Source organism: Macrotis lagotis, chromosome 1 (assembly GCF_037893015.1).
Source record: "Macrotis lagotis isolate mMagLag1 chromosome 1, bilby.v1.9.chrom.fasta, whole genome shotgun sequence".
NCBI classification, from domain to species: Eukaryota; Metazoa; Chordata; class Mammalia; order Peramelemorphia; family Peramelidae; genus Macrotis; species Macrotis lagotis.
This window is the reverse complement of record NC_133658.1, coordinates 242330085-242348856: the sequence shown is the minus strand read 5'-3', so window position 1 is coordinate 242348856 and position 18772 is coordinate 242330085. Positions and strand designations below refer to the sequence as shown.

At 36.9% G+C, this 18772-nt stretch overlaps 1 protein-coding gene and 1 long non-coding RNA gene across 30 annotated transcripts in view; one reads left to right on the top strand and one right to left on the bottom strand.

The window, feature by feature from the left end:
- Positions 1-18772, bottom strand: part of DTNB (dystrobrevin beta) — a 410081-nt gene that overhangs the window by 92896 nt on the left and 298413 nt on the right. For all 29 annotated transcript variants that reach the window (XR_012473465.1, XR_012473466.1, XR_012473462.1 and 26 more), the window contains one exon: positions 811-896. Coding sequence is in view for 23 of the 29 variants with exons in the window: in XM_074209942.1 (XP_074066043.1) it covers positions 811-896 (86 nt within the window). In the remaining 6 variants the exon portion in view is untranslated. The remainder of the gene's footprint in view (positions 1-810; positions 897-18772) is intronic.
- The window catches only part of LOC141504735 (uncharacterized), a 149741-nt gene that overhangs the window by 101460 nt on the left and 29509 nt on the right, over positions 1-18772 (top strand). The window lies entirely within an intron of this gene.

Sequence of the window (18772 nt, the reverse complement as noted above, 5' to 3'; positions counted from 1 at the left end):
CCCCTTCTCAACACTTTTCCTTGGTACTGAATGTTCCAATATGAATTAAAATATGAAACAAATTTCTTCCAACTACAATTTAAATAAATAGCCAAGGTTAAGAGAAATACTATTGTTCAGGATTTTAAAATTTTAGATTAAAGGCAACTGAAAAATAATTATCTATTCTTTCCTAGATAAAGGTAACTCTTTATAGTCTTATAATGAGAATTTAAGAGAAACCCTTATGCCACACATCCACAAGTATAGTCCTTAGTCATGCTCTGCTTTTGAATCTATTTCAGAAGCATACACTCATGCTCTGCTATAATCCATTTTTCCCAGTCAGATTCACCATCACCCTTAAAAGTCCTAAATCGGTGTCCTGGTTCCTTTCTCTTCTACATAATACAATAACTTTTCTGTTCAAACAATATTTTAATAGATCTTAATTAATTTTACTTCTGATGATCCTTGAGTTTCCTCCTTGTGGGAAGCTGGTTATATGTGATATTGCTGGTTGGGTCAGATCAACCTACACATAAGAAATTGGCTGAAGAAAATGGTGAACAAAAAAAACAAGAGTAGGAAACTCTGAGAAATGAAAGGAGGGTACATTGGATGGCATTGGGAAGTAAAGTGTAACCTGGTCAGAAAGACATCTATTTATGTGAGTCAATTTTTTTGAAGAAAAATGTTAACTATTTTTCAAATGACTGTTTTGGGGCACAACTTCAAACAGGAATGCATTAAGTACGCAGGACTCTAAATGGTGCTTCCTTCCTTAAGTGATAAGAATTAGCTGCCTTGTAGGGCAATAAATAGAATTACCTGTTTTTGTTTTCCAGTTCTGCGATGAGCTGCCTTTGCTGTTTATTAGCATCAAAGTTAAAGCTGAGGTCAGTTGGGGGACGGGTCTGGAATGAAGAAGGGAGTAGAGGATTATGAAATGGGCCATTAAAAATGATTCAGAATCTTATATTTCCTTCTAATGGATTTTTAATTCTTTTTGCTTTGTGTACATTGAGAGATTTATGTAGAGGAAGACAAGACTTGAGTTTGAATCCTATTCAATTTAAATACTGAAGGACCCCAGACAAGCACTTGACTTCAAGTAGTATACATTTTCTCAAAGATAAGATGGTGATAATAATAACTAGAGTTCCTAAGTCACAGAATTGTTGTATGTGTAACCCATGGCTCAGAAAAAAGTTCCACCTTCACACAAATTACTTCCAATTATAAAGTCTTCTGAAGAATTTGATGACTTATTCCCTCACCCAGGATTTTCCCTGTGAAGATTAGGACTTAGCTCATGTCTAAGTTTTTCTTCCCAAAAGGAAAAGTGTATACAACTTCCACTCAAATACATCAGTTAATAAAACATTGACTATAGGATAGGTTTTATTTAATCATCAAATACTCAGTACAGGTATAGTCAAGAAAAAGCTTTTCTTAATAGAGGTTGTTAAACAAGTTCCTGAATTTTAAAAAAATATAATCATTTTGATAACTGTATATTACTTTAATTGGTTTCTTTTGTATTCCTAAATATTTTGTCTTATGCATTTTAAAGTATTTTTCTGAGAAGCAGAATAATATATCTTCTCAACTGCTTTTCCACTCTGATTAGAGGGTAGAAGAAAAAGCTCCTCACAGAACCTTCCATTATAAAGGACTCAGAGCTTTCTAGGTAACTTCACTTCAATCAGTTGCTCTGCTTGGTTTTGATTCCTAGAACATCATAGTCAGCATTCCCTTGGACCCCACCTCCTTCAGTTTCCTTTTGTATTTTGTTATTTGCCACTGGATTATAAAATCCTTGAAGGCTGGGGCAGCCTTTTTTTTTCTTATTTATGTCTCCAGTACTTATCATGCTCCTGGAACAAAGAAGGCCTTTATTATTGTTTACTGACTATTTCCTAAGAAAGGATTCATAGACACCTCCATAGTGGAGTCAGAGTCCCTACTTAATGTTTCCACCTTCTTCAAGGGCCTTATATATCTATTTTAAGATGATTTTAATATTTATTTATTCTCTTTTTGTACAAATAATTTTTTTATACATTAATAAAATATTCTTGTTTAAGAGTAAACAGAAGAGGGGGTGGCTGGGTGGCGCAGTGGACAAAGCACCAGCCTTAGAGTCAGGAGTACCTGGGTTCAAATCCGGTCTCAGACACTCAACAATTACCCAGCCATGTGGCCTTGGGCAAGCCACCCAACCCCATTTGTCTTGCAAAAAAAAACTAAAAAAAAAAAAGTAAACAGAATACCCCCTCCCCCCCCCAAAATATAGACTCGCTTGAGCGATAAAGTAAAGGGGAGAGAAAAAAATTAAAATAAAAAAAATAATAGTAATAATTGTAGGTATGGCCAGGTGGCGCAATGGACAGAGCCCCAGCCCTGGGGCCAGGAGCACCCAAGCCCATATCCAGCCCCATACATGCAACACTCACCCAGCTGTGTGACATGCAAGCTACCCTAACCCCACTGCCCTGCAAAAACCAAAAAAAAGAAAAAAAAAAGACCCAAAATAAAATAAAATAGTAATAATAGTAGGGGTAGCTGGGTGGCAGACAGAGCATTGGCCCCTGAGCCAGGAGTACCCGGGTCCAAATCCGGGCTCAGACACCCAACGATCACCCTGCTATGTGGCCCCAGGCATGCCACCCAGCCCCATTTGCCCTGCACCCCCCCCCCCAAATAATAATAATAAAAAATGTACTTGAGTCTTTGTTCCAACACCAACAACTCTGTCGTGGGTGGATCACATTCTTTATGGTAAGTCCATCGCAAAAGGTACTTCCATATTTTTCCACCGTTGCCATTGCTGATCGCAACTCCCTCCTTTTGTATTTCTCCACTACTATGTACTATATTTTATCTCTCCTTTCACTCTGACTCTGCTGTAGGGTATCTGAGTGGCACAGCAGACAGATCCATGGTCCTGGGGCCAAGAGGCCCCGAGCCCCACTACCACCCCTTAGGCCCAGCATCCACCTGGCCCTATGGTCCCGGACAGGCCACCCAATCCCAGCCCCTTGCAAGAAGTAAAAAAGAAAATGTGTTATATCTGACCACTCTCCCCCCATACTCCATCCTCTCTTCCATCACTCACATCCCCCCCATCCCCCTGCCCCCCCTTTTCTTCTTTTTTAAGATTTATTTTTTTCTCATTTTGTACAAATGTTTTTTACATTAATAAAACATTCTTGTTTACAAGTAAACAAAATACCCCTCCCCCATGAATATAGATAAACTTGAAAAAAATTAAAATTAAAAAAAATAATAGTAATAATTGTAGGTATGGCCAGGTGGCACAATGGACGAAGCACCAGCCCTGGAGTCAAGAGCACCTGAGTCCATATCCAGCCTCATAAACCCAACAATCACCCAGCCATGTGACATGCAAGCCACCCCATCCCCATTGCCCTGCAAAAACCAAAAAGAAGAAAACAAAACCCCAAATAAAATAAAATAGTAATAATAATAGGGGTGGCTGGGTGGCAGACAGAGCATTGACCCTTGAGCCAGGAGCACCTGGGTCTAAATCCAGCCCCAGACACCCATAGATCACCCTGCTATGTGGCCCCAGGCAAGCCACCCAGCCCCACTTGCCCTGCACCCTTCCCCAAATAATAATAACAAAAAATGTGCTTCAGTCTTTGTTCCAACACCAACAACTCTGTCACAGGTGGATTGCATTCTTTATGGTAAATCCATCGCAAAAGTTACTTCCATATTTTTCCAACGTTGCTATTGCTGATCACAACTCCCTCCTTTCTTATTTCTCTACTACCATGTACTATATTGTCTCCCTTCACTCTGACTCTACTGTAGGGTCGCTGAGTGACGCAGCAGACAGATCCCTGGTCCTGGGGCCAAGAGGCCCTGAGCCCCCCCTACCACCCCTTAGGCCCAGCATCCACCTGGCCCTATGGTCCTGGGCAGGCCTTCCAATCCCAGCCTCTTGCAAGGAGTAAAAAAGAAAATGTGTTATATCTGACCACTCTCCCCACATGCTCCATCCTCTCCTCCTTTATTCACATCCCCACCCCTTCCCCCTGCTCCCCCCTCCTTCTTACTCCAGATGTCTATACCCCATTGAGTATATTTGCTATTTCCTCTCCTAGCCATCTCTGATGAGAGCAAAGGTTCCCTTATTCCCCCTTGCCTCCCCCTTCCATATCATTGCAATAGCTCATTGTAATAAAAACAATCTTATTATGTGAACTATCTTGGACTATTCTCCCTCTCCTTTTTCATTATCCCATTCCATTTCCCTTTTTTTCTATTGACTCTATTTTTACACCATATTTTATCTTCGAATTCAGCTTTCTCCTGTGCTTCAACTATAAAAGTTCCCTCTACCTGCTCTATTAACTGAGAAGGTTCATATGAGTATTATCAGTGTCATTTTTCTATACAGGAATACATGCAGTTCATCATCATTAAGTCCCTCATATTTCCCCCCTCTCCTCCAATCTCCATGCTTCACCTGAGTCCTGTATCTAAAGATCAAACCTTCTGTTCAGCTCTGGCCATTCCAAAAGGAACATTTGAAATTCCCCTGGTTCACTGAAAGTCCATCTTTTTCCCTGGGTAGTTCATTCTTGGCTGCATTCTAAGCTCTTTTGCCTTCCGGTATATTGTATTCCAAGCCCTACGAGCTTCCAATGTAGTTGCTGCTAAGTCCCGTGTGATCCTGACTGCAGCTCCACGATATTTGAACTGTGTCCTTCTGGCTGCTTGTAATATTTTCTCTTTGACTTGGGAGTTCTGGAATTTGTCTATAATATTCCTAGGGGTTGGTTTTTTGGGATCTCTTTCTTGGGGGGATCGGTGAATTCTCTCCATTTCTATTTTACCCTCTGCTTCTAGAATATCAGGGCAATTTTCCTGTAGTAATTCTTTGAAAATTATGTCAAGGCTCTTTTCCTGATCATGACTTTCAGGTATTCCAATAATTTTAAAATTATCTTTCCTACGTCTGTTTTCCGTATCTGTTGTTTTTTCAATGAATTGTTTCACATTTTCTTCTAATTTCTCATTTTTTTGGTTTTGAAGTAATGAATACTGGTTTCTTGTAAATTCATCCAGCTCCCTGAGTTCTATTCTTTGTCTGAAGAATTTGTTTTCCTCAGAGAGTTTTCTTATCTCTTTTTCCATCTGACCCATTTTGCTTTTTAAAGCATTCTTCTCCTCAATAACTTTTTGAACTGTTTTATCCATTTCACCTAAGCTGGTTTTTAACATGCTATTTTCTTCAGCATTTTTTTGGATTTCCTTTACTAGGCTACTGACTTCATTTTCATGTTTTTCCTGCATCTCTCGCCTTTCTTTTACCAGTTTTTCTTCTAACTCCCTCATTTGATTTTCAAAGTCTTTTTTGATCTCTGTCATAACCTGAGCCCAATTTCTGTTTTTCTTGGAGTCTTTAGATGTAGGAGCTTGTGCTTCCTCATCTTCAGACTGAGTATTTTGATCCTTCTTGGGCTCATATGCAAAATATTTCTCAGTGGTGTTCCTCTTATTTCTCTGCTTGCTCATTTTCCCAGCCTGAGCCTGGTTTTGGGTTGCTTCCTGAGCTTTTGGGACACTCCCACAAGGGTCTCAGTGTGTGAGGCTCTGTCCTCCTTCCTGGTCTGTGAATGACCAGATGCACCACCCCCCTCTGCCATGGGGCTGAGGTGGGGGGGCACTGCTGTTCTATGGGGAGCCTAGACTGCGATCAGGATCTGAATGCGGTCAGAGCCCCAGAGTCCTGTTCCAGGGGCAGAGCTCTGAAGTCTCCCTCTCTCTTCACTCCCCTCCCTAGGTTCAATGGGCTCATGCCCTGGAGGCTCCTGCTTACTGGCTCTGCCTGCTTCTGTTCCTGGATCTGGGCTGCTGAAAGACCATGTTGCTTGCTGTGTGCCCTGAGGGCTGCGCTCCACCTGCTCGCTCTGGCAGAGGTCCCCCAGCTGTTCCCCCACTTTGTGTCTGGTGCTCCCTGGGGCGTAGCTCAGGAGAGTCCCGCTGCAGTGAGCCATGGCTCCCAGTGCTCTGGGGCTGCCTCCAGGAGGCTGAAGTTCCACCAGTCTGTCCGGCCGCCCCTCCAACCCCGGGGGGGAGCAGAGCCTCTCTGCTCTTTTCCAGGTTACCTTGAGTAGGAGAACTGCCTCTCTGGGTCCCTCTGTGGGTTCTGTCTCTTGAAAATTTAGTTAGAGTCCTTAGCTTATGAGTTTTATGAGAGTGTCTAAGCCAAGATCCATTCTTGTTGCCATCTTGGCTCTGCCCCTAAGGGCCTTATATATCACTGAAGGAACAGTATCTCTTCCAAGTCTCAGATCTTTCTTCTTGTATCAGATGGGGGGAAAGGAAATGTGTAGGCTTCTTGTCCATGGAGTCCAATCTATCCTATCACTGTGCCTCCACTCTTGGGACAATCTTGTGTCATTTCCCTGTTGATGGGTCTGTGATGTTACTCTGTTGCTCTCTCTAAAACAGGAGATATCTTTCTCTTCTCACCCTGTACCACAGTTTCTGATTGGGAGGCTCTATATTATTCTACCTGCTGCTCTGGTGAGAGATCCCTCTTGGTGAGCAGAGTTGGCTTTCTTGTTCTAAGTTACTTCTTACTGGTGAGTATATAATTTTGAAGACATTCCAAGGGCCAATTCCTCTCTGAACTTCATCAGAAGTAATGTGTCAACTTATTAATACCTTTTGCTGTGGTGGCAACAACATTAATAAGTGCAAGGACCTCTCTTTTTTGGGGGTGTTTATGGGGGAAGGTATCCCACTGTGTTTTCATCTTATGGCCAGTTCCTTAAATGATACAGTCATTTTGCAACTTATTCAATATAATGTTACTTGGAGAAGTGAGAAGCATTTTCCAAGTACACACATACCATGTTTTAGGTATTATGCTGTGATTTCAATGGAATAAGTCATCTCCCTCTACCAACATAGTTTTTATTTGTTCTATAATTTTTAGTTTTTGAGAATGGTGTGGGACACTGAGAGGATAAGTAGAGGAAGGATTTGTCAAGAAGGATTTGAAATTGGTTATTTCTACCTCTGAAGTACTCTATGCCACACTGCCTCTCATACAAGATCCATGCCCTCCTCACCACTCCCTCCCCAACACAATTTTCCCTTGTAATGAATACAGTCAGGTAAGACAAATCAACACACTGGTGACATCTGCAAACGTATGCCTCATTTTACACTTAGAGTCTCTGCTGAAAGGCAGAGATACGATTCATTATTAGTCCTGCATATATGCAATCCAATTGTGATTGTATATTGTGGTTCCAAATGCAATCATACCGGCATGTTATGGCATTCAATATTCTTTATTCATATTTCTCCCTCTCAAGTGATTTGCTAATACCTTCTCTGTGAAGAAGCCTTGTAAGTGCTCCATGTTTCAAAACAATCAGTTCAAGGTCTATAAAGAACATAGAAAGGACTTCACCATTTATAGGGAAAGCCTTTTTCACTTGTTCTTTGTGTAGAATATCCTTCATGACAATGGTGAATAGCTTTGACGAACATGTCTCTCTTATTATTCACTTGATACTAATAGTCAGAAGATCATGGAACAAATTTTCCTCTGTGGTTGCAACTAATAAAGTATCTTGTATGACAGAAATAAAGGCATGGGCTAAATTTTGAAATAACTTATAAGATTGTATTATGCTCTGAACCAAATTTTTTTTTGCAATGAATAATAAAACAATGGAATCATAACTTTCCCAATAATTTTTGGTCATATGGAAGTATGATCTATTGTAAAAAATCAACTGGGAATATCTGCATGTTTACTTCTGATATTTTCATTAAATTTGCATTTGATATATGCAAAGATCAATATAAGATCTTATAAAAATGAGAAAACCACTCCAGTATCTTTGCCAAGAAAATCCTATGGACAGTATCGATATGCTATGGTTCACAGAGTCCCCCCAAATTGGATGTAATTGAAAGATTGAACAACAAAAATAAAGATGAGAAAATAGATATTTGAGCTATTGTCTGCTCCTGTCTTGTTTTTACTCCTTAAAAAATTACCACTATTTTCCATTTGGAGAAAGCCTTCAATCTCAGATTGTCTTAAAAATCAAGTCCTTGGGTGACTTTAAAATTGTACTTCAAAAAAACATACTTAAATGCATATGTGGTCAGGGTCAACCCATCTACTTGACTTCATTTTCTAAAGTACCATTTTATACTTCATCTTCATTTAATAAAGAATATGTCTAAAAGTTATAGTTTATATATCATAAATGGAAACAGATTATTAAAGAAATGCTAACAAATTCATTCTACTGGATATTTATCTGTTGACTTCCATTTCATTTTAGTGCTCTCAAAATGGTAAAAGGGAACTTCCCTTGCCTATGTTTATTATGAATATTGCAACGAAAGATGATCAAAGATCCTAAGGAATGATGTCACTTGATGGGTTAGGGAATATAATAAAATGCCTTAAACTGTCCTTATTCACTTCTTTAAGGAGAGTCTGTGATAATTCTTTCACTCAATTGCAACTTCTCTGTTTTGTATTATTTTAATTGTAGTGAGAGGTATAATTCAATTTCTCTAAAAGTGTATCCACTCTCATTGGTCATGAGACCAAGATCTCATATTTATAGTATGAATATAATGTTGATGGAGAGTCTAAAAACTCTTGAATCTCAGGACTTGTTGTTTCCCTTCTGCACTACAAAGAAGTATATGAAAGCTACTCAGGAATAAGGGACTTACGTATTTTTGTTTATTTCATAGATTGCCATGACAAAAGAATCCATCATTGTGTAGTCAACAAGTAGGTGATGAGCCTTTCTGTGCTTAGTTACTTCGGTTCTCAGATGCACTGAGACAGAATTTAATCACAGAACTATACTAGAAGATTTACTGGTCTCATACAGAACTTGTACTTCATTGGGATAGCTTTTGAAAACCGAAGTTCATTTCTATAATCACAATGAGACATCAGAATAGGGCATTACTAAAGAGCAAAGTGGAAGGTTTATGTTCATTTTTTTTTTTTAGGTTTTTGCAAGGCAACCAGGTTTAAGTGGCTTGCCCAAGGCCACACAGCTAGGTAATTATTAAGTGTCTGAGAGCAGATTTGAACCCAGGTACTCCTGACTCCAGGGCTGGTGTGCCACCTAGCCACCTGTATGTTCGTTATCAATCCTGCAGTTGGTATATATGCTTTGCTCTATGAAATTTCCTGTTGGAATGAAATCATTTTACTTTCTGTATCAAGAAGCAGACATTTCATGTCCAACCCAGTTTTCTAGTCTAGAGTTAGAGGGTTTAGCAGATAAGCTCTTTAAATTAATGATGCCTTATAATTAGTGGATATTCAATAAATTACTGAATTAAAATTGAATTAAATTTTGAATTCTAAAGTAATTGGGGAAGAGAAAACAGAATAAAATAAAGCTGAATTTATCATTTTAGCAAGATGATAAACAAGCATTTATTAAGCATATACTACATATGCTCTTCGCAGGACCCTGTGTTTGTTGTCGGGGGATACAAAACCAAAAGTGAAGCAGTTCCTGTCCTTGAGGAATTTATAATCGACTTTTTTCTTTTTCTTTTCTTTTCTTTTTTTTTAAAGGCTTTTGCAAGGCAATGGGGTTAAGTAGCTTGCTCAAGGCCATGCAGCTAGGTAATTATTAAGTGAGATCACATTTGAATTCAGGTCCTCCTGACTCTGGGGCCAGTGCTCTATCCACTGTGCCACCTAGCCACTTCTAGAATTTACAATCTAAAGAAGGAAGTCCACATATAGGTATATAAAGATAGGAGATAATTTTTGAGAGGTCATTAAAAGCAAGAAGAGGACCAGGAAAATATGAAAGGTTTGTGTAGATGTCATTTGAGCTAAGCCTTGGAGAAAACCAGAATCATAAGAGATGGAGTTGAGAAGAAGTGCATTTCTGACATGATGAACAATCAGTGCCAAGGCATGGAGATGGTATCACATGTATGAGAAACATACTATGTATGAGAAACATAATATATGCTCAGGGAAGTAAAGTGTAATAAGACTGGAAAGGCAGATTGGGGTCAATTAGTGAAGACTTTTAAATGCCAGAGGGTTTTATAGTTGAGCTATCTAATCTATTATCTTAAAGATAATAGGGAGCTACTGGAGTTCACTGAGTAAAGGGGTGACATGGTCAGACCAATGCTTTAGGAAAATAACATTGGCAGTTATATGGAAAATGGATGGGGGAAGGGATAGGTAATAAAGCAGGAAGATCAATTTTGAGGATATTATATTAGGCCAGGAAATACTGAAGCAAAGTGGAGAGAAGGAAATATGCATGATATGTCAAAGTATAAATGATAAGATATGGCAATTGATTGGATATGTGGAGTAAAGGAGAGAGAGGAGTTAAGGATAGCATCACATTGTGAGTCTTAGAGAATGGAAGAGTAGTCCTCAAGAGTGAAGTTCATAAGAAGGATGGATCTTGGGAGAAACATGAATTCTATTTTAGATAGGATGAGTTTGAGGTGTCTGCAAAGTATCCAGTTTGAAATGTCTATAAGACAGCTGTTGATGCAAGACTGGAGGTCAGGTGGGAAATTAGGGTTAGACATAAAGAAATGAGAGTAATCAGAACAGACTTGATTGAAAGTATTAAGAAGAAGAGGCATGGAGACACCCTTAGTTAGGCACAGGATACAGAAGATGATTTATCAAAGGAAATGAGGGGCACCTACATAATTTGGAGAAGAAATAAGAGCAGTGTCATGAATGCAGAGAAGAAAGAGTTCATCAGCAATGTCAAATACTAAAGAGAGGTGAAGATGGATGAGAGATTAATAAAATAAACAGAATGAGAATTAATAAAAGATTATCATATTTGGCAGCTGAGATAATTGGTAACTTTGGAAAAAGGAGTTTTATATTTAGGAGTTTTATATTTAGAATATTAAATGTAATTCAATTAAAAAATCTTCAATAATTCTGATTTTTTAAAAAAAGTTAGTTTCTTATTCCTACAAAGTTTTTAGGTTACTCCAGGAACAAAGGTATCATGAATTTATAAAATCAAACACTATCAGGGTGAAAGCAACATTAAATATAATCTAAATCAACTCCCTAATTTTTGCAAGTGACATATAAAATTAGAGAGGTTAAGAAATTTACTCAAGGGCACACAACTAATGAGTGGCAGAGTGAGACTAGAATGTACTCAAAATAAAAGTGTTTCCTTCATAATTAAAGATGATACTATTGATCCATCAATTTTGGATATGAAATTCATACTAAAGTGTCCTAATGGATTTGTGATCTTGTCAGTCTCAATCAAATCTCTCCAATGATATGTATTTCAATCCTTACATGTCTACCCATCCAGTGCAATTCTCCAATTGATTCAAACCTATTAAACTTCTGTATAAAATCTGGTTCTGTCCTTCCTTTCATTCATTTTCCATTTTTTAGATCAAAAATTGTTTTAAGTAGAATTATTTTAATAGTATGTTCTATCTTTTTTCATTTTAATTTTTTGAGCTTTGTATTAACTGTTATCTTTGCACTAAACTGTAACAAGTTGGTTACATGTGGACAGTTATTCAGGAATGATCCCTAAGTCAGTAATGAAAAATTTTATGTCTATGTTTATTTTTTTTAGGTTTTTGCAAGGCAAATGGGGTTAAATGGCTTGCCCAAGGCAGCTAGGTAATTATTAAGTGCCCGAAGCAGGATTTGAACTCGGGTACTCCTGACTCCACGGCTGGTGTTCTATCCACTGCGCCACCTAGCCACCCCTAATTTTATGTTTATTAAAGATTATCATTTTAAAATATTTTTGGGTTCAACAAATTCTATGCCTACCAATATTCCTTGGAGAAAGTATTTATGAGGTATAACTTGAATGCATAATCTCTTAATCTTTGCTCTATGTCATTCCTTATTCCTGAACTGAGTTTTCCAACATATAATTTATTGTTCTTACCTATGTCTACCTTTGCATTGAAGTCATTGGATATCAATCAAAGTATATACTGATTTCTTTGGGAAGTTTTACTGCATTATTTCTACTGTTATATCCCTTGTAAGAGAAGTTGATATATATAAACTATGTAATTATTTGGATGATGGCATTTTAAAATAAACTCTTATCAGGAGCATTACAATATGCTGACTAAATATCCTATGAAATATTATTTCTTGTTGAATTTGGATGCTTAATAAAAATTTACTAGGCAAACTTTTTTTTAAGGTTTTTGCAAGGCAAGTGGGGTTAAGTGGCTTGCCCAAGGCCACACAGCTAGGTAATTATTAAGTGTCTGAGTCCAGATTTGAACCTAGGTACTCCTGACTCCAGGGCTGGTGCTTTATCCACTGCGCCACCTAGCCGCCCCTACTTTTGGTTCTTGAATGAGATTCTGCAATCCATTCTTTTGTTGAATCACAACTTTATTTTGTTTCCTCTCTTTATTTCTAATGAGTGTTAAAATTTATATAATTAATTTCCTCCAGTATTAGATCCATTTTCTGGTTACTGGGAAGATATTTCACATTTAGAATACCAAAAAATAAGTTTATATCTCTTTACAAATTATCTACAACAGTGGCATTCTTATAACTCTCTCCTTCTTTTACTGCTACTCTACTACCAATAATGTAGCAAAATAGCATTGAAGGCAAATTAGTACAGATTTTTTTTTTTGGTAGGTTGCCCAGGACAAAGAATTTATTGCCAAGTGGTCAGTCTAATAGTGATGAGTTTTTTCTATATTCAGCAAGGCTGTAACTTGAAAAACAGACAGTCTGTTGCTGTGACCATTCTCAAAGCCTTTCCATCATGGATTGTGTATTGCTAGCATAACCTTCAAGAACCCACTTTCTGCCATAATCTAATAAAGTAGTAGAGTAAGGTTTAGTAGTTTATGAGGGTCTACAAAATTTTGCATTCTTCCAATAACATTTTTCCATTCAAAATTTCATGACTCATATAAAACTCTAATTGCCTTTCAAGTTCCTTGAGTTCCTTTGGAGTCATAATATCTACCCTGGACTAAACCCAGGGGATAAACTCTGATATAAGAAAAGAATTCTATGCCAGGGCCAATCTGGACAATATACAATAAATATATTGATTGATCAAAGCAATTGATTTTTGATCCAGTTGGAAAAGGACCTGAGAATCACCAATTAAACCATATAATTCCCCAAATGAACCAGAACTTCATTGAACCAACATTACTATCATAGTATATCCTAGATTTTTAATGAAGACTCCAAGACCAGTCTATAACAAAGCATCCCTTGGGTAAAGTCAGTTGAAGCTTATCTCTAGGAATCTCAAAGTAAATATCATATTTCTTAGGCAAAAGTACTGATCCATGAGGATTCCATTTTTGGTAATCTAACAAATGTCAAATACTTGGATAATTCTAGGTGTATAAATCTAATTTTGATAAGCAAAGGAGAGAAATAAAACTTTATGCTCATCATTTTCCAGTGTTACCTCTTGGATGTCCTACTCTTGTTCTCTAGGGAGGGAAATTTAAGCTCTCTAAAGATGCTAGTCTCATCATATTTAGAGAAAATACATTTGGTAAAATTATGTGGTCAATTTTCATGATATAAAGTTATGTGAAACCTCTCCCTAGTGACAAATACTATATTTTGAAATTCAATATAGTGTTGAGGTTATGGAAAACTTTAAGACTAATTCATTTCATGAGGATCTCATGTGATGCATTTAAATTAAATGTTTGGTGACCTATCCTAATTACAAAAGAATGATTCTCTAAAATATCAATAGACCTGTGAGAGCATCTCTGTGATTACTTTTTCTATAAGTATAAGATTACTTTTTCTATCACTATAGATTACAACCCACTCCAAAATTATCCTATGTGATATTCACAATGTTCTACCACAGGTCCTTCACAGAGTATCAACCAATAGTGTTTTCTCTAACTTTCTCTAAGTGTTTTTATATTTTGATGGCACCAATGTAGCACTCAAGCTATCCGTCTATTTAGACTATCCATCTACCATTCTTGCTAGATGACTAAGTCATTTCCTTGAACACCACTTCTTACATGTGGGTCATCATTGGGAATATGTTCTATAGACTCTATTTGTGTCCCCTATGTATCTCCATTGACTTAAATCACCTTTAATTTTTTTAAGTGACTTAAGATTTGCCAGTATACATGATCATCAGAAGATCTATTTGTTTTGCTGATTCCTTTTGCTATTAGATAAGTCATTTCCTTATAGGATTCCTCCACTGAATCCTACTTCACCATTTCATATAATGACCACATTTTAAGATCATATACAAGTCAAGATAGTGGAGAAAAGGCAGCAACTTATCTGAGCCCTCCTCAAAATCTCTCTGAGCACTTTTAAGTAAGGTCATAAAATAATTCCTGGAACAGCAAAACCAACAAAAAGTCAGGGTGAAATAATTTTTCAGCAAAAGACAACTTAGAAGATTGGCAGAAATGGGCTGCTGCACCTGGGTGAGAGTGGAGCATAGTCCAGTGCAGGCTGTGCCAGTTCAGATCAGGCACCAGAAAACGATGAGAAGACCTAGACATACATTGAATCAGCAGTGGCACTTCTGGAGTAATTATCCCATAGTTGGTAAGTGGGTAAAAAATTGATTAGAAAGAGATTACAAAGTTTGCCTAGTATTGGAGGCAGGATTCTGTTGCTTTATTCATTTTCAGATCTGGGTCTCAATTCTGAGTGGCACTCCCAGTATGAGGAGGAACACTGGCACACCAGAGTTTGAGATTATAGTGGAGTAACACAGTTCTAAGGCAGAAAAGAATGCTTGTGGTTGTTCCTAGATCATACCACTTTTGAAGAATTGAAAACTAACAGGTTTCTAGAATTATCTCTGAAAACAGTTGTACAAAATCCATAAAGCTTAGAACAGAGTACCTTTCACCCTGGAAGTACAGCCCTTCTTTAACAGAGTTAAAAGTCCGAATTAGGTTGGAAAAATGAACAAACAGAAAAATTCTGATCATAGAAAGTTACTATGGTGACAAAGAAGATCTAAACTCAGAAGAAGATACAGAGTTGAAGCTCCTATATCTAAAGCATCCAAGAAAAATATGATTTGGTTTCTGGCTTTGTAAGATCTCAAAAATGATTTTGAAATTCAAAAGAGACAGAAGAAAACTGGTAAAAGAAATAAGAGTGATGCAAGAAATCCATGAAAAATGAGGCAATGGTTAGGTAAAAGAGACATAGAAAAATACTGAAGAAAATATCATAAAATGCAGACCTGGCCAAATGATAAAAAGAGGTACAAACAGTCAATAAGAAGAATGCTTTGAAAAGCAGAACTGGCTAAATGGAAAAAAGAGGCACAAAAATTCACTGAAGAAAAAAAAACACCTAAAAAATTAAATTGGTCAAATGGAAAAAGAGGTACAAAAGCTCACTGAAGATTATTCCTTAAAAATTAGAATTGAGCAAATGGAAGGTAATGAATTTATGAGAAGACAAGAAACAATAAAACAAAATCAGATGAATGAAAAAAATAGAAGACAATGTAAAATATCTTACTGGTAAACAACTCATCTGGAAAACAGATCCAGAAGAAATAATTTAAAAATTACTGCACTACCTGAAAGCCATGACAAAAAAAGAGAGCCTAGACATCATCTTTCAAAACATTATCTGCCTTGATGTTCTAGAACTCGAGGGCAAAATAGAAATTGAAAGAATCCAATGATCATCTCCTGAAAGAGATCCCGAAATGAAAACACCCAGGAATATTAGAGTCAAATTCTAGAGCTCTCAGGTCAAGAAGAAAATAATGCAAGTAGCCAAAAAGAAAAAGTTCAAGTATCATGAATTCAGAATCAGGATAACACAAGAGTTAGCAGCTTCTAAACTGAAGGATCAGAGTGTTTAGAATATGATATTTCAGAAGGCAAAGGAGCTAGGGTTATAACTAAGAATTACTCACCCAGCAAAACTGAGTATAATCCCTCAGGGAAAAAAAATTAGCATTCAATGAAAAAGAGAACTTTCAAGTTTTCTTTTGATTTTTCAAATACAAGACACAGAGCAGGATAAAAAGGTAATTTGGAAAGAGAAATTGTAAAGTACTTAAAGTTAAACTGTTTACATTTCTACATGGGAAGATGGTACTTGTAATTAATGATAACTTTCTCATTATTAGGACAGATGAAAGAAGTATATTTAGACAGAGGGCATAGGTGTGAGTTAAAAACCTTTTACAGTGGAGGGAAAGATGGGAAAAGTGAATGGGGAGTGAGTGAATCTTATTCTCATTGAAACTGGCTAAAAGTGGGAATAACACATTCATATTTTATCCTACAGGATAGCTGGAGGACAAAGTGATAAGAGAAGGGATTGGAGTGATAAAAGGGAGGGCAGATTGAGGGAGGCTGTAACCAGAAACAAAATAAATTTTTTTTGTATTTTTTCCCAATTATATATAAAGTTAGTTTCCAAACATTCATTTTTAAGATTCTGAATTCCAAATTTTCTCCCTTCTTTCTTACTCTCCTCCCTCTATGATACAATAAATAATCTGACACAGGTTCTACAAATACAATCATGTTAAACTTATTTCCATATTATTGACATTGTGGAAGGAAAAACCATAAGAAAGAAAAAAGCAAAAAAAATAGGAATTTTAAAAAGTGAAACTAGTAAAAAATTTTTTTAAAAGTGAAAGTAGTAAGGCAGCTAGGTGGCACAGTGAATAGAACACTGTCCTTGGAGTCAGGAGTACCTGGGTTCAAATCCAGGCTCAGACACTTAATAATTACCTAGGCGTGTGGCCTTGGGCAAGCCACTTAACCCTATTGCCTTGAAAAATCTAAAAAAAATAAAGTGAAACTAGTATGCTTTGGACTACATTCAGACTCCATAATTCTTTCTTGGATAGGGATGGCGTTTTCAATTATAAGTTTTTTGGAATTGTCTTTGATCACTGTATTGCTGAGAAGAGGGAAGTCTATCATAGTTGATCATCACAAAATGTTGCTATTTTTTTTTAGGTTTTTTTTTTTTGCAAGGCAAATGGGGTTAAGTGGCTTGCCCAAGGCCACACAGCTAGGTAATTATTAAGTGTCTGAGCCTGGATTTGAACCCAGGTACTCCTGACTCCAAGGCCGGTGCTTTATCCACTACTCACCTAGCTGCCCCACAATGTTGCTATTAATGTGTACTGTGTTCTCTTAGTTCTACTCACTTCACTCAGCATCAATTCATGTAAATATTTCCAGTTGTCAAACAATTCTGAGAGATGTGACAAGGAAGGAGAGAATAGAATAAACAGGGTGGGGATAGGATAGAGGGAAATGCAATTAGCAATAGTAACTGTGAAGAAAATTTTTGAAGTAAGTTTTATTTGATAAAAGTCTCATTTCTCAAACATATAAAGAATGGAGTCAAATTTATAAAAATAAGAGCCATTCTCCAACACAAATGATCAAAAAATGTGGAAAGTTTTTAGGTGAAGTAATCAAAACTATCTCTAACCATATTAAAAACATGTTCAAACTCACTATTGATTGAAGAAGTACATTTTAAAATAATTTTGAAGTGCTTCCTCAAATCTATTATATTGGTTAATAGGACAGAAAAGGAAAATGACAAATGGAGGGGAAGTGGGAAAATGAGACATTAATGAATTATGATGGAGTTACAAATAGTTTCAACCATTCCAGAAAGCAATTTGGAACTATGTTTTAAAACTATGCATACCCTTTGACTTAGCAGTATCACTACTAGGTCTGTATCTCAAAAGAGATAAAAATAACAAAAAGGAAAAGGACCTATATATGTACAAAAATATTTACCGGCAGTTCTAAAGAATTGGAAATTGAGAGGATACCCATCAATTGGAGACTACCTGAACAAATTGCTGTATGTAATTGTGGTATAAGAAATAATGAGCCGGATGCTCTCAGGAAAATCTGCAAAGACTTACGTAAACTGATGCAAAATGAAATAGACTGTTTACAAAATAACAGCAATATTGTAAGATATTGTAAGAATAACTTAGTTATTCTCAGTAATACAACAACCCAAGACAAATCTAAAGAATTATGATGAAAGTGAATGAATCAATGCAACTGGGAAGCAAGCAACCCAGGAGCACCAATGGCAATATTTTTCTCCCCCACCCCACAACAGGATTACCCTTAGGATCCTTAGAAAGTTTGAGTTATAGCCTTGTGATAGTGGTCCCTAACAATAACTATTGTTAGTATTTAAATAGCACCTATGCTGTGCCAGGTTCTGTATTAAATGCTTTATAAATATTAACACATTTTATACTCACAACAGGTCTGCATAATAGGTCCTATTAATATCTTCATTTTATAGTTTAAAAAACTGAGCTAAACAAAGGTTAAATGACTTGTCTGGGATTCTACAGCTAATAAATTCTAATACTGGTTTGAATTCAACTTTTCAGGATCAGTGTTCCATCTAAAGTATTATATAGCCACCACAATTAAGTGTCTTAAGTAAACCAGGTGAATCAATCCTGGGAGACAAGAGATAGTCTACACCTTGCAGGAGCTACATGGCCAAAAGCTTTTTAGTTTTATGCAGACAAAAATTTGCTGGGGCGGCTAGGTGGCACAGTGGATAAAGCACAGGCCCTGAAATCAGAAGAACCTGGGTTCAAATCTCAGACACTTAATAATTACCTAGCTGTGTGGCCTTGGGCAAGCCACTTTACCCCCATTTGCCTTGCAAAAACCTAAAAAAAATTACTCATTTTTATCTATTATGATTCTCTCT